This window comes from Puma concolor, chromosome B2 (genome assembly GCF_028749965.1).
Source record: "Puma concolor isolate L17-30 chromosome B2, mPumCon1.1.hap2, whole genome shotgun sequence".
Classification (NCBI taxonomy): domain Eukaryota; kingdom Metazoa; phylum Chordata; class Mammalia; order Carnivora; family Felidae; genus Puma; species Puma concolor.
This window is the reverse complement of record NC_141671.1, coordinates 42,070,085-42,086,524: the sequence shown is the minus strand read 5'-3', so window position 1 is coordinate 42,086,524 and position 16,440 is coordinate 42,070,085. Positions and strand designations below refer to the sequence as shown.

The 16,440-nt window shown below is 49.8% G+C and overlaps 1 protein-coding gene across 1 annotated transcript in view; it reads right to left on the bottom strand.

Annotated features, from left to right (window-relative positions):
• Positions 1-16,440, bottom strand: part of PTK7 (protein tyrosine kinase 7 (inactive)) — a 64,504-nt gene that overhangs the window by 6,552 nt on the left and 41,512 nt on the right. Inside the window, exons 8-17 of the mRNA XM_086706902.1 lie at positions 14,757-14,890; positions 14,487-14,622; positions 14,207-14,326; positions 12,583-12,732; positions 12,317-12,467; positions 12,091-12,218; positions 10,668-10,871; positions 9,761-9,916; positions 8,898-9,130; positions 7,864-7,944 (exon numbers count right to left, since the gene is read on the bottom strand). Of these exons, the coding sequence (XP_086563028.1) occupies positions 7,864-7,944; positions 8,898-9,130; positions 9,761-9,916; positions 10,668-10,871; positions 12,091-12,218; positions 12,317-12,467; positions 12,583-12,732; positions 14,207-14,326; positions 14,487-14,622; positions 14,757-14,890 (1,493 nt within the window). The remainder of the gene's footprint in view (positions 1-7,863; positions 7,945-8,897; positions 9,131-9,760; positions 9,917-10,667; positions 10,872-12,090; positions 12,219-12,316; positions 12,468-12,582; positions 12,733-14,206; positions 14,327-14,486; positions 14,623-14,756; positions 14,891-16,440) is intronic.

The window sequence follows — 16,440 nt, the reverse complement described above, 5'->3', positions numbered from 1 at the left end:
CTCACTGGCCTGACTCCCAGGTCACAGAAAGGCCGGCAGAGGACGAAGCCTAAGCACCAAGAGGGGGTCACTCCAAAGACAGATCTCAATCTGTGTGCACTGGTGAGTGACATCCCTGTGGGCCCCACTGCCTCCTCTGGTGGTTTGCTAACTGTAGTGACAACCTATTAGTAGGTCATGAAACCAATTGAGTGAATCATAATGGGCAATAAAAATTTTTAAATGGAATGAAAAATATCAGAGTATATATAACACTTAGTAAAGGTAAGTATCATTCATAAAACTTTTTTCATTAAAAAAGTACATACACATGCGTGTGTTGGCTTGTGATACAAATGTGCTATTTGCTACTGTAAGTCTCAGTCAAAAGTTTTAAAAACAATGGTCTATATACAGATGGCCAATAGACACATGAAAAGATGCTCCATATCACTCATCATCAGAGAAATGCAAATCAAAACCACAATGAGGAGCACTTGGGTGGCTCAGTCAGTTGAGCGTCTGACTCTTGATTTCAGCTGGGGTTGTGATCCCAGGGTCGTGGGATTGAGCCCGGTGCCGGGCTCTGCACCAAATGTGAAGCCTGCTTGGGATTCTCCCTTTCAATCTCTCTCTCTCTCTCTCTACCCCTCTACCCCTCTCCCCGACTTGTGCTTTTCTCATTCTCTCTCTCTAAATAAACAAATAAATCCTACAAAACACACAAGATATTACCTCACACCAATCAGAACGGCTAGTATCAAAAAGACAAGAAATAACAAGTGTTGGCAAGAGTGTGGGAAAAAAGGAACCCTCATGCACTGTTGGTGGGAATGTAAATTAGTGCAGCCATTCTGGAATATAGTATAGAGGTTCCTCAAAAAACTAAAAATAGGGACGCCTGGTTGGCTCTGTTGGTAGAGCAGGCGACTCATTTTTTTTTTAATGTTTATTTATTTTTGACAGAGAGAGAGAGAGAGAGAGAGACGGAGCATGAGCAGGGGAGGGGCAGAGAGAGAGGGAGACACAGAATCAAAAGCAGGCTCCAGGCTCTGAGCTGACAGCACAGAGCCCGATGCGGGGCTCGAACTCACAGACCGTGAGATCATGACCTGAGCCGAAGTCGGACGCTCAACCGACTAAGCCACCCAGGTGCCCCTCATTTTTTTTTTTTTTAAGTTTATTTGAGAGAGAGAGAGAGAGAGAGAGAGAGAGAGAGAGAGAAAACAAGCACACGAGCAGGGGAGGGGCAGAGAAAGAGCGGGGAGGGGGCAGTGGGGGAGGGGCAGAGAGAGAGCCCGGGGGAGGGGGGGAGCGGGGGAGGGGAAGAGAGAATCCCAAGCAGGTCCCACACTGCCAGCGCAGGGGCTGACGTGGGAGTTGAACCCACGAACCATGAGATCATGACCTCAGCCGAAGTCCCAGCCAAACCCAGGCCTTAGCCAGAGGCCCAAACAACTGAGCCACTGAGATGCCCCCCAGAGCATGCAACTCTTGATCTTAGGGTTGTAAATTCAAGCCCCATATTGGGCATAAAGATTACTTAAAACAAACAAACAAATAAATAAAACCTAAAACATCCTAATAAAAAAAAACAACAACTAAAAGTAGAAGTACCATACAATCCAGTAATTCCACTTGTGGGTATTTACCTAAAGAAACAAAAACATTAATTTGAAGAAATACACGCACCCCTATGTTTACTGCAGCACTATTTGCAGCAGCCAAAAATGAAAGCAGCCTAAGTGTCCACTGATAGATGAACGAATAAAGAAGAGGTGGCATAAATGTACAGTTGAATATTATTCAGCCATAAGAATGGGATCTTGCCGGGGCGCCTGGGTGGCGCAGTCGGTTGAGCGTCCGACTTCAGCCAGGTCACGATCTCGCGGTCCGTGAGTTCGAGCCCCGCGTCGGGCTCTGGGTTGACGGCTCAGAGCCTGCAGCCTGTTTCCGATTCTGTGTCTCCCTCTCTCTCTGCCCCTCCCCCGTTCATGCTCTGTCTCTCTCTGTCCCAAAAATAAATAAAAACGTAGAAAAAAAAAATTAAAAAAAAAAAAAAAAAAAAACAATGGGATCTTGCCATTTGTGACAACATGGATGGACCTAGAGGGCGATACGTTCAGTGGAAAAAGTCAGACAGAGAAAGACAAATACCATATGACTTCACTTATGTGTGGAGTCTAAAAAACAAAACAAACAAACAACAATAACAACAATGAAGGAAAAACAGACTCATAAATACAGAGAACAAACTGGAGGTTGCCAGAGGGGAGAGGGGTGGGGGGATGGCAAAATAGAATATATAAATACACATACAAATACATAAATACAAATACAAAATAGAATACATAAAATACAACGTATATAACAACAACACTAGGTTGTACACCTAAAACGAACATAGTATGTCAACTATACTTCAATTAAAATTTTTTAATTTAGGGGCACCTGGCTGGCTTCGTGGGAAGAGCGTGCGACTCTTGATCTTGGGGTCATGAGTTCAAGCCCCAAGTTGGGTATAAAGATTACTTAAATCAGGGGCGCCTGGGTGGTGCAGTCGGTTAAGCGTCCGACTTCAGCCAGGTCACGATCTCACGGTCTGGGAGTTCGAGCCCCGCGCCAGGTTCTGGGCTGATGGCTCAGAGCCTGGAGCCTGTTTCCGATTCTGTGTCTCCCTCTCTCTCTGCCCCTCCCCTGTTCATGCTCTGTCTCTCTCTGTCTCAAAACTAAATAAACGTTGAAAAAAAAAATTTTTTTTTAAAATAAAGATTACTTAAATCAATTTTAGAAAACAAAAAATTTAAAAGTCACACATAAGAAATGGTTTGGGGAAAAGCAAACGGAATATAGAACCTGTTAAATAAAACTATACTTTGTTAACATCAGGAAAAAACACAATGAAAAAATGGTTTAAACCTGTGCTGCCCCAAACAGTAGCCCCTAGCCCTGTGTGATTATGTAAGCTAGTTAAAACCTAACAAAATTAAAAATTCAGTTCCTCAGGAGCTCTCGCCACATTATAAATGCTCAGTGGCCACGTGAGGTTAGCGACTCACTAGAGTCGGACAGCACTAGACAGAAAATATTTCCATCACTGCAGGAAGTTTGGTAGACAGCACTGATTCAAACCAGCACCAGACTGGACTGATCTATATATCCAATATATTAGCTGACACTGCATATGCAGAGGTGCTGAATCAGGGATACCATCAAGAGCTGGGAAAAATCTCAGGGTACCTGGGTGGCTCAATCAGTTAAGCATCTGACTTCGGCTCAAGTCATGATCACGCGTTTCATGAGTTCGAGCCTCGTGTCGGGCTCTATGCTGACAGCTCAGAGCCTGGAGCCTGCTTTGGATTCTGTGTCTGTCTCTCTCTGCCTCTCTGTCTGTCTGTCTGTCTCTCTCTCTCTCTCCCCCCACCTCCCCTGCTCGTGCTCCCTCTCTCTCAAAAATAAACACTAAAAAAAATAAAAATTAAAAAAAAAAGAGTTGGGAAAAATCTCATCTTTTTGGTGTATTTCCCTTAACAAAATAAAGACACAAAATCTCCAGATAGCGTCAACCAAACACGTATAACCAGTAAGGAGAGTTGAAGAAGTCATGTGAACAGGTCCCCAGGATGATGGAGTCCCCCCTGGGTGCACAGCCCCCCTGTGTCTTCAAGGAAAAGTAGAGGCCACCACACACTCCCAAAGTTGCCCCCAGACTGCCATCCTCAGAATGCCCCAAGTGCCACTGGTGGTAAAAGGGCAAGATGACAACTGAAGTGGTCGTGTCATTAACAACCAGACTCTATCTCAGGCTTCAAAACTGCAGGGCATTGTCCAGCCTTGCCAGGTTATCTGTACGGGACAAAGGCTTTTGTTTCTACTTTCTTACTTACTTAGAGAGAGCAAGCACAGTGGGGGAGGGGCAGAGAGAGGGAGAGGGAATCCCAAGCAGGCTTCGCACTGTCAGTGCAGAACTGTGAGATCAAAGAGGCACCTGGGTGGCTCAGTCGGTTGAACGTCCGACTTTGGCTCAGGTCATGATCTCACAGTTCGTGGGTTCGAGCCCTGCGTCAGGCTCTGTGCTGAGAGTCAGCTTGGAGCCTGGAGTCTGCTTCAGATTCTGTGTCTCCCTCTCTCTCTGCCCCTCCCTGACTTGCACTGTCTCTCTCTCTCTCTCTCTCTCAAAAATAAATAAACATTAAAAAAAATAAATTAAAAAAAGAACTGTGAGATCATGACCTGAGCCGAAGTCAGACACTTAACTGACTGAGCCACCCAGGCGCCCAGGGACAAAGCCTTCTGTAATGTGACTTCATCAGACTAAGCATTCCCCCCAGCCTGCTCTCTCTGATCTGGCTCAATAGCTAAATAATCTGCTACTAGTCAAGGGAAACACAAGACAGTGGACTTGGCATGGTGACTAACTTGCTATCTTTCCAGAGCGGCAGTGCTTCTGGAAATGCTGGCTAAGTGAGGACAGTAAAAGGGAATTCTGTTAGGCCCAAGCCAATTAAGTGTTTCCTTACTGCTGGGCAAGATGCCATCAGATGGCCACAAGATTGATTTCCAAATACTGTTATAAAGGCCTGCTCTTTGGTAAAGACCAGACCCACTCCTTCCTTTCCAACATGACAGTCTCAGGGCTTGCTCAGGTTCTGGCTAACTCTTCATGACAGCATTGTGCCATTCTCATGCTACAGCATCTGATTGCCTATACTGTTGTCCTCGAGGTGTGCTAAGTCGACCCTGTTCCTCATCCTGTCATTAGCCTGCAGGGACCCAAAGAGAAGTCACAGGTTACAGTTCCCTGACTTCAAAATCTCCATCATCTCATCAGCTACTCGAACAAGCATTACCTATAATTATGCCAACACTCAGGGCCCGTGTCTGATTTCTGTCAGTGCTTCACTGATATCCTGAAATTCTCCTGGGGTTCTCCCCAGCCCCCCCCACACCAACTAGACACTCCCGTTCCAATTCTACCTGGACGTGGGAGCACCTGCCTACCATTCCACCTCTCTTTAAAAACTTAACTCTTCCTCCTTCCATTCCCCTAGAACCCTAGGAATATAAAGTGATGCAGCGGTTCAATAGATTATTATTAGCACAAGAAAGTGTCTACAAGTTAAAAAAAATTTTTTTTCAACGTTTATTTATTTTTTGGGGGACAGAGAGAGACAGAGCATGAACGGGGGAGGGGCAGAGAGAGAGGGAGACACAGAATCGGAAACAGGCTCCAGGCTCTGAGCCATCAGCCCAGAGCCTGACACGGGGCTCGAACTCACGGACCGCGAGATCGTGACCTGGCTGAAGTCGGACGCTTAACCGACTACGCCACCCAGGCGCCCCTCTACAAGTTTTAGTATACCTTTCTTAAAAATTTTCATTTTCCTGGAATCCCCAAAAAGCAGTATTTTTCAAACTACTGATCAAGCCCCACATGGGTCTCAAAATCAATTTAGTAGGTTAAAAAAAATAGGATAGAAAATATCAAGTGCATCAAATACAATGTTTGGAAAGTTTAACTTGAGTTGTGTGTGTATGTTCTTTTTAAAAAAAATTTATCTATTTTGAGGTGGGGAAAGGGAGATGGGCAAAGAGAGAGAGAATCCCAAGCAGGCTCCATACCAGCTGCCAGTGCAGAGCCCGATGCAGGGCTCAAACCCATGAACCATGCATGAGATCATGATCTGAGTTGAAACCAAGAGTCAGACACTTAACCAGCTGAGCCACCCAGGCGCCCCTATGTGTGTGCATGCTATTTGGGGCATGATGTAAAATGCATTTCTTTCTTTTGAGAGAAAGAGAGAGAGCTAGAGAGCGAGCACGTGCACGTGTGCACGAGCAGGAGAGAGGGAAGAGGGAGAGAATCTTAAGCAGGTTCCACACTCAGCACGGAGCCCAATGCCCAACCCAGGGCTCGATTCCATGACCCTGGGATCATGACCTGAGCCACAACCAAGAGTCAGAAGCACAACTGACTGAACCGCCCAGGCGCCCCTAAAATGCATTTCTTATAGGGAATCCTGACAAACATTTCAAAGCCAGTATCCTATATACCAGGACTCCTTGAACTTTAATGAGCTTAAGAATTTGCTGGAGAGCCTGTTTGAAAAATGCAGGTCCTCAGACCCCATCCTCAGATATTCCTATTCTCTCGGTCTGAGGTATGGTCAAGAAACCTACAATTTTTATTTTACGCAAAACCCATCTCCCATACGACGCAGAATATTGTCCTTGAAGAGTGTGGAACCCAACTTATTAAAGCTCTCCATCACATTTAAGATGCTAGGGAGGAAAAGTGGGGGACAGATCTTTAGCACAGGCTGTGAGGACTTTCAACCAAAGAGAGTCCCTCAGGTCATGTGACAGAGGTAACTGACTTCCTGTCCGCTTGCCTACATCCCTATCCCAAACAAACCTACCTGACTCCCCTCTTTCCTGAAGCCATTCCCTTCCTGCCATTCAACTACTTCCTCTCCTTGAGAACTGAACTCAAGTTACTTTTCTACCAGGAAACCTTCTTTGTTAACCACACCGTCTGTCCACCTAAAGGATGCATGTCTTCGATGTCTCTTAATTTATGTCTGTCATTCACTTCCCGTGTAGTACCTGAAGTCTGTAAGGCACATGCCATATTCATTTTCCCAAGCTCCCTTACTAGATCCTAAATGCCCCAAGGACGCCTGGCAGTTTCAATTTTGCAGCCCCAAGGGCCCTTAGGGCCATGACTGGCTCAGTAAAGACTCATTGGCTCCTTGCATGTCCTGATTTGTGAACTCTGGGGCCCTGACATCCTACTTAGGCGGAATAGCACATCCTGTCCTGTGGCTTTCCATCTACAGCCACTGGAGACAGTTCCTGCAGCTTGAGAGGTGGAGACAGGGGCCTGGTATCAGGAGGTCAGCTCTGGGTGACCTGGGGCCAGGTCACTTGTCCTATGTGGGCCTCGGCAAATTATGAGGAAGCCAGCCTGAAGGGTGCAGAGCCACTTCCCCAGGAGTGGCCAGGGTCCCATTCCCCTTACAGATCAACCAGCCATACCTTTCTTTCTTGCCCCTGAATCTGTGACCTGGGTCAACCTACAAGGCAAGGAATGGTCACCTGGGAGGGAGGGCCCTAGCAGTCACTGCCTACCTGCCCTGCACTGTGACTGGTTTATGAGGTGACTTTGCCATCAGCTTAGTAGCAGAATGCCCAGTCCCAGGGAAGGAGGCGGATCCATTTCAGAGGGGAAGGAAGGAGGCTGTGGGCAGGAAGAGCTGGGCCACAGAAGGTATCAAGGTATCGTCTGAGGAGGGCAGGGGGCAGTAGGCAAGCTTTCCCTGCTTCACTGTTTCAAGCCAGGTCTGCTCCACCATGGGGCCCCAGCCAGGGATCTGTGCCCAGAAGGCAGGAAGAGAACAGGAAGGAAAGGCTGGGAGCCCACAACCCAAGTGAGAGCGAGAGTGTGAAAACCACAGGGAGTGAAACACGGGCAGCCCTTTCACAGAAGAGACTTCCACACTCAGAGGCTGATGAAACACTCTCGGGGCCACACCCTGCCCTGCCTGTCCCCTTTGCGGCTCCTCCAGCTCAGTGTTCACTGCAGGGGGCAGACATACTGCTCCAGCAGCAAGGGCCAAGAGCAGCCCTTCGAGATGAACGCACCACAGCAACACACAGGCATTTGGTGGCCATGTGATCTGGGACAAGTCACTTAACCTCTCCAAGCCCCAGGTTCTTTATCTACAAAATGACACCTGTTTCAGAGGACAGTTGTGATCACAGAGATAACACATGTAAAGTCCTGCCTGGTCCACAGGGAGCATTCCGTCAGTGGCACCTCTGTTATGATGACTGCCCATGATGCTGGCCCACCCTTGGGGACCTCTCCCGCCCTGTCCTCACCTTCTGCTTAGTGCTGAGGGGCTGTGACTTCAGTTTTTCATCCTTGCTCTGGGAAATCCTCAGGAATTGTTTGAGGTCTCCCTGAGGGAAAAGCCAAGCATCGCTGTCAGGTCAGAGGCCAACTATTATCTCCAAAGCATCAAACCAAGCAGGTGCTCACAGAGTGCCTGCCTGTGCAGGTGAGAAGCCCTGACCTCAACCTCCACCCCCACTCCCTTGCAGGAAGTCCAGTGGGAATTTAAAAATATATAGAAAATGGCTCTTAGAAGCTCTCTCAGTCAGAAAGACTGGGGGACTGCCATTCCTACCCTCAGGGGAGCTGCAAACAGGTGGGTGACAAAGCCCCTGCCCTCAGGGAGCCTCACAGACCTGAGAGGGAACCCCTGTCCCCCAGGGGGTTATTATCTGATAAACATAGGGAGGAGGGAAGGAACAGCAGCAGCAGAAACATCCATAAAGTACTCATAAGCAGCTGCCAATGGAAAGAGAATTGCTCCTCCCCTTCCTGTGAGCTGGGCGAGGGTGTGACAAGCAGCAGCTTGAGGACCAAGGGAATAAGGCTTAGATCGGTCGGGGGGGAGGGATGCACAGTAAGAGGCATAATGGGACATGGCAACTAAGGTGGGAAGAGAAGTCTGGCAACTGGGCTCACACCGGTGCCCCAGATGGTACGGGATGCCAGGAAGGAAAACCAGTCCTGCTAAGTTTATTCCTAAAGGGTCATGAGCCCTGGAGAGAAGGAAAAAAGACAAACCAAAGAAAACCCAAGTCAAGGAAGAAGGCCTGGAATGCATCCATGTGGTGCACAGAGGGAGAAGCTGGGAAGAACCGGGGACCAGACCCCCAGGCACGGGGCTGGAGGACAGGAAAGATGGACAGGCAGGTGTCAGAGAGCTGGCAGGGACCGGAGGCTGAGTGTCTCAAGGAGGCAAGGGCAGGCAGACGGAGACCAGGTGAGAGGAGGCTCCCGTGGTGCCCCACCCCCAGCCAGAGCCCTAGACTCCCAGGTCCCCTCCCCCCGCAGCCCAGCGTACCAGGTCCACGTACTCCAGCACCATGTAGTGGGGTTCGGCCTCCCGGCACAGCCCCAGGAGCCGCACCACGTTGGCGTGGTTCAGCTTCCCAAACATCTCGAACTCCCTCCGGAAGTCCAGCTGCTGCTGCTCGTCCCGGCTCTGCAGGCTCTTCACAAGCACCAGGGTCTCCGCCACCCCCTCCTCCAAGCCCTGGGCCTTGGCCAGGAACACCTCTCCAAACTCACTTTTCCCTGTGGGTGCAGGTCCGAATCCATCAGCTGCTTTCGCCCAAGCAGAGGAGCCTCTGACTTGGGGAGGTGCCTTGCCTCTCACAGAGGGAAGCCTTTGCTGTGCCCCACCTGGCTGGATGGGGCGCTGGCCCTACTTGTGCCGCGTGACCCTGAGCAAACCCCTCCCTACCTCACGCTGGGCTTCACGGTCTCCAATGAGACTGTGTAAAATGTGTAAAATGAAGGGTGGAATTCATAACCAGCATTTTCCAAAGGAAGGCTCATCTGAGAATTTTAGGTGGCTCTTGATAAACAGGTCAACAGGTACATGTTTTAATGTACACTCAGAAAAAATTTAACTCCCACAGATCTGTAATTTCTCACATTTTCTCCTAGAACAAAACTAACTCCTGTTAAGTTTTTTTTTGTTTTAAATCAGTTAATCTAAAGGAAATGTCAAGTAATTAATGTACAGGAATGACCACAACTGTGGACGTGAGGCACGTACAGGCACTGGGGACACACTGCACTTATCTCCCCTGTGCCTCTCGCCCCCTGCTCCAATGTCCTAAGTTTTAGGGACTTCAGAGCCGCCAGCCCTAACCTAACCTCAAGACAGAAGCAAGGATAGTTGTGACCAAGGCAACGCACCCAGTGTGGTGATGGGCTGTAGGCTCGTCCTCGGGAAGTGCATCTTATCACTGGTGCTATGGCGTTTGTTGGTGGCCGCAGGGCCAGAGCCCAAGCTAGTCAAGGCCACTTCCTCTTGGATCTCCGCTGAGGGCTGCCCATTCTGCAAAGGCCCACCTGAGGAGAAGGAGCATGGGGGGGCGGGGGGGGCGGGGGGGCAGGGGGAGGGGGTATCAGGATGAGACCACTCTGGCCACCATGGGGACCTCACTCCTCTCCCCCAAACCTCCACTTCCGTCAGAGTGGGTCCAATCATGGTGTCCCACACAAAAAGGCCAGTCCAACTGATGAACTAACTGATGGGGAAGGGGCGAGCAGGCATCCCTTAAATCATAACCACGTGTTGAGGCAGCTGATCACAACCTCGGAACCAGAACAAAGGGTACAAGTCTCATCTGAACCACTGGTCCCTGGACACTATGTTGACAGAAGCGTTTTTGCTTTCGTAGGGCCTCCTCCATGCAAAGCCCTAAACAGGCACAAAGGGGAAATCAGAGTGAGGGAGCCCCAGGCCCTGCTCCTGAACACCTAAACTGATGGGGGAAACCCAGGAGAAGGGAAACAGACAGACTGGGAGACAGGATGTGCAACAGAAACATGAATGCGTATACTAATTGCATCTGCGGTTTAGTAGTGCACGGAGAAGGCAGGGAAACACAGAAGCTGGCCCGGAAGCTCCAGTGAGGAAGTCTTGAGCCAGGTTGCTCAGACACCGAGGCCCTGGGAATGGGCCAACTCCAGGCTTCCAGCTAGGGGTGGGGCAGCTTGGCTAGGACCCAGGCTGCCCAGCGCTGCAGCTCTCTCTGTGGCCGCAGGAGGGCGCTCAGCACCTGCACACTGGCACCACCTCCACACCACCGCCCCTCACCATTGAGGCACTCCATCTCGGGCTCCTCGCCCTCGGGCTGCTTCTGAAGGCGCTTGGCCTTGCAACGCTTCTTGCAGTAGAACATGAGACCCAGCACGGCAATGATGTAGGCCACAGCAGCGCCCACGGACAGCCCAATGGTCTGGATCATCTTGTACGGGGGAGGGCTGCCCAGGCCCTCTGACTCCTCCAGCACCGGCTTGTCTGAGAGACACAAAGAAGGGTCTGGGCAGGGGCCTGTGAAGCAAACCCGGCCCTACTTCTCGACTAGCCCTTCCCCACCCTACGCAGAGACAACCCACGACCTCGATGGTCTGGCCAAACCAGAAAACCAGGAGGGGTCACCACTGTCACTGGCTTTAGCCAGGGCTGGGTCCTTGGGCCCTACCAAGGTCATAAAGAGTTCTGAAGGACATGAGGCCAGTGATTCCCAAGCTGGTGTGCATCTGAACATGAGGCTAGGAACACACATTAAAAAAAACACATCTGTCAAGATGTCAACACAAACCTGCACTATTGCTAATAAGCTTCCTACGTGACTTGACATCTTGAGCCAGGCCCTGAAGAGCAGCATTTGGGAATTTCTAGTTTGAGACACTGCCTGACACAGAGCAAGTTCTTAAAGAAATGTGTTTGTGGAAAGGATCTTCTATTCCAGTGAAAGAGAAGCCAGGAATCGTTAGGGAAACTGAGGGAGAGAGGGCTGTGGGGGAGACGATGCAAGATCCCCTGACTCCTGCCTCACACCTAATGTTTCTACCAACGGGCCTTATCACTTCACTATTTCCCATGTAAGTTCCACAGAATATTTTGTCTAGAAAAACAGTTCTGCCGCTAAACCACAAAAGTTTAAGAACTTCTTGTTGAAACCACTCTCATCTTACAGATACAGAAACAAGCCCCTAGAGAGGAAGTAACACCTCTAAGGGCATAGAGCTGGTTAGCAGGAGAGGCCAGATCTGAACCCCAAGAGTTCCTGACTCTAGGCAGAACCTTTTACCTGACACATCATCCTCTCTGGGCCTCCAGAGCAAAGGAACCCTTTCCTGCTGTCCCCTGGCCTGTTCCCCTCCCTGCCCACCCAGATATACGTGCGGCTGCTGCAGGAGACCTAGGAAGAAGCATTTTAGGACAAGAGTACCACCCCCATGCCTCTCCCCAAGTTGCGTGTGTGTGCACGCACACACACACATACACAAACACACAAACACCAGCTGCGGCATGTGAAATCAACAACGGCCCAGCTCTAAGCAAGGAAGCTGACACTATGCCATGGCATGGTGGAGGGGACACCACTGAATCCCAGCCCCCAACACAAAAATGGTTTAAGTGTCTTCCATATACAGGGGATGACAATGAAAATAAAGAGAAAGAAGTCTGGCCCCACAACTTCCTGTGCAGGACATCCCTCCCCAGCACATACCCACAACATAGAGGGGAGCCTCCGTGTGTTTGATGTTGCAGCTGTTGCCTGCGATGCAGGTGTAGCGGCCTGAGTCCTCAGGGGCCACGTCATGGATCACCAAGGAGCCATTCTGGAAGATGTGCATTCTGCCAGGAGAGAAGCCACAGCACTGCACACCTCGCCAGCTCCTGGGCAGACCGGCCGCAGGAGAGGTGCAGTAGGTAGGGGAGGGAGACGGCCCTACCTAGGTCCCAGCTTGGTGGGATCCAGGATGCGGTCTTTGCCCTTCCACTGGATGAGTGGCTTGGGGTCTCCTTGGGCCTCACACCGTAGCAGGGCTGTGTGGCCCTGGTACACAGTCGTGCGCTCTGGTTCCACCTTGAAGGTGATGAAAACTAGATGGGAAGAGCCCAAAAAGGTGTAGGGAGCAGTGAGCAATGGGGCTGGTGGGGTGTGGGCTGCCCCATGGGGCCTGCCAGTCCCAGCCCCAGGGCCCTGCCACGGTCGCACCTGCCACAGTAAGCTGGACATGGGCACGGATCTGGCCCTGCAGCCCATTGGAGGCGATGCAAGTGTAGTTGCCGGCGTCATCACGGGTCACCCTGGAGAAGTGCAAGGTGCCTGCATTGTCTGTCACCCACTCCGGGAGGCTGCTTCCATCTGCAACAAAGGGAAAATCACAGGCTTGGCCAGAGTCACGTGGGTGACTGGCAATGCGCTCAAAATCATGCCATTGCTCCTGACTACCCACAAAGTCCAAACTCCTGAACCAGGCGTTGGGAAGCCCCCGTTACTTACTCCTTCCCCAATTTTTCAGTGCTACCTCCTTCCACTGCCCTATACAACATTTCACTTTTGCAAAATTGACTTCTGATTGGGCCCCAACTCTGCCCTGCTCTCATCCTCACTGCTTGCCACTTCTCACTCCTAGAACCCTTTCCTGCTCTTTGCCACCATCCAGGCTTCAGATCCACTTAGAACCCCACTTCCCACAGAAAGCTTCCACCAGACCACCTGAGCAGGGAGAGCCCACTTCCTCCTCGAAAGCTACAGTCTTACCCTCTCATTCACACTACTCATGGAGATGTAAAAGCTGGTTCAGCCCTTTGACAGTTTAACAATCCATGGTAAGGGCTGCAAAAATGTGCATACCCTTTTATACGTAATTATTCCATTTCTGGGAATCTCTCCCAAAGGAAATAAACCCAAATCCAGAAAAAACTTTGGCTTAAAGATGTTTATTGCAGCAATAAAAAGACAGAGAGCGAAAGCAGACAGAGAAGGAGAGAGGGGAAGAGGGAGGATGGTTAACAACCCAAATCTCCAATGTTTAGGGAATATTTAAGTAAATTACAGTGATTCCAATCATCAGAATATTATTACAATCATCAAAACCAATGTTTATGTATATAAGTATGTGGAAATGCTTGATAACATTAAGTAAAAAAGGGTATAAAATTCTATAATTAAGTGGGTCTTCTTTTTCTATAGTGAGCAAAACTTACTCATGTAAGTTTAATAAGTGAAAATTGTATGTTTAATAAAATTGCTATGTACAAACACAAAGATACACATAGAAAAAGAAAGGGGAACACACCCAAAGATTATGGATGATGGGATCCTGCATTTTTCCTCCCAAATTTTTTTTTCTTTTCTTTTTTTTTTTTTGTTTTTTTAGAGAGAATGCATGTGGGGGAGGGGCAGAAGGAGAGGAAGAGAGAGAATCTTAAGTGGGCTCCACGTTAGGCACAGAGCCCAACATGGGGCTTGATCCTACAACTTTGAGATCATGACCTGAGCTAAAATCAAGAGTCAGATGCTTAAATGACTGAACCACCCAGGCACCCCCCACTCCGAAATTTTCTAAAGGGACCCTTGTCTTGTTACTTTTATGCCCCAAAGTAACACAAAGTCTCACTTTTGAAAGTGAGAAGGAGGACTTGTCTAAGGCCATAACCCGACCTCGGGTGTGTCTGGCTCCTTTCTTCCTAACTGGCCTAAAATTGGTCCCACTTTTCTGGTTTTTCCCACAATGCCTGGCACGGTGCTGGATTCTCGGCTGGTCCTCAGACATGCACACATCTGACAGTAGGCTGTCCTACCTGCCCCCACCCCATGCCCACCTGGTACCCACCTGCCCGTATCCATTTAATAGTGGGCTTTTCTCGGCCTGTGGCTGAGCAGGGCACCGTGGCCTCCTTGTCAAACTCCATGCACTGCTGCGGCCGGGGTGGCGGTGTGAACTTGAGTTTTTCTGTGTCAGTAGAGGGAGGGTGGGTGAGTGGAAAGAGTTGGAACTGAGGCAGCTGGAGAGGCCAGGGCAGGCCTGAAGATCCGAGCCCCTGTTGCTCCTTCCTTCCCCTTTGCTCTCCTGCCCACTGGGCCGGGAGCTCTCTTCACTCACGTGCACTCACCCAGCACTTGCACACGGGCTTGGGCCTCGACGCTGCCAGCTGGGGTGCTGCTCACACAGCGGTACCACGTTCCATCGTACACCTCCACGCTGTTGATACGCAGGGTCCCGTTCTTGGAGACTTCGAACCGCGAGTCCTACGGCACGCATTATGTGACTATGACTCTGCCCACGGCCCCACAAGCGTCTCCCCGAGGGCAGTTTCAGGGGAAGGAGTGCTAGCCAGGTGACCACAGTGCCCTCTCCCACCAGCAGCAAACCGCGTTCTCACCTCTGAGATGAGCATCTGGTTTCTATACCAGACGACTGTGGGTTTTGGTGTGGCCTGGGTCAGGCAATGCAAATACCCTGGCTTGCCCTCCTCCAGCTGGCTGTCTTGGGGCTTCTTTAGCCATGTGGGCACAGCTAGAGGTACAAGGAAAAAACAGAAGACCAGTTAACATGTTTGCACAACCAAAGGATCCAATCCTTGAAAACTCTAATAGCACACTCAACCCTGAGCTCAGAAGCCCACCTGCTCTGGTGAAAACTGCATCAACTACTCCTTAGGGAAGGTCTATGGGCAGCACCTTTTGAACATCGTCTTAGTTAACAGTCACAATAAATCCCCTCAGTATGTATTCCTATACCCATTTTACAGCTGAAAAGACGGAGGTTTAAAGAAGTAACAGTGATGTGCTAATACCTGATAGAGATAGGATTCAAATCCCTGGTCTACAGGACTCCAACACCCTTGCTCTTTTTATTACACTGGAACACTCCAAGGCCTGGTCCTCGGATCCCTGGTGTGTTCTAAATTTTTTTTAATGTTTATTTATTTTTCAGAGAGAGACAGAGACAGAGAACAAGCAGGGGAGGGGAAGAGAGAGAGGGAGACACAGAATCCGAAGCAGGCTCCAGGCTCTGAGCTGTCAGCACAGAGCCCGATGCGGGGCTCGAACCCACAGACTGCGAGATCATGACCTGAGCCAAAGTGGGACGCTTAACTCTCTGAGTTACCCAGGTGCCCCCCTGGTCTGTTTTAGCCATACTTGTCCCCTGAATGATCTCAGCCAATCTGTGGCCTTCAATGCCATATGAGCTGATGATTCCCAAACCTGTACCTTGACTCCTGACCTCCCCCCATACAAGCTTCAGACTTGCAAATCCAACTGCCTACTGCCATCTCTGACTGGATATCCAACAAGCCTCTTGGGTTTTCTATGTACAAAAGTGAACAAATCATTTCCCCCAGAACCTGCTCATCCCAGTTTCCCCTGTCTTGGTCAACATTGCCACTATGCAGCCAACAGTAGAAGCCAAAACCTAGCCTTGACTTCCCTCTCCACAGCCTCCCGTCACATCCATTCTACACAAACCCTATCGACTTTGGCTCCAGAAACTCCTGAATTTGACCATCTCTCTCACCTCCACTGCTACCACTTCTGTTCCAGGCCCTTCAACACTGCCCCTGGATGATTACATTCATCCACTAACTGGGCTCCCTGTTTTGACTCCTGCCCCTAACATTCTGGTATTCTCAGAACGGCTAGAGTGATTTTTTGAGAATGTCACGCTCCGACTCAAAACTCTATAAGGACTTCCTGTCTGACTTGTGGCAGACTGTTTGCAAAGATGACTGTAAACAGTTCTTCCATCCCTTGCTTCTTTGTAATGTGTTGCTGCCACTTTCCCCACCAAGAGCCAGTCTAGGGGCGCCTGGGTAGCTCAGCTGGTTGAGCGTCCAACTTTTTATTTCAGCTCAGGTCACGATCTCACGGTTTTGTGGGTTCAAGCCCCGCGTGGGCTCTGCACTGACAGAGCAGAGCCTGCCTGGGATTCTCTCTCTCTCTCCCTCTCTCTCTCTCTGCCCCCCTTGATTGCACTGTCTCTCTCAAAATAAATAAGTAAACTTAAAAAAAAGAGAGAGAGAGAGACAGTCTATTTCTCTACTGCCTAGAGTCTATGTGGCCGGT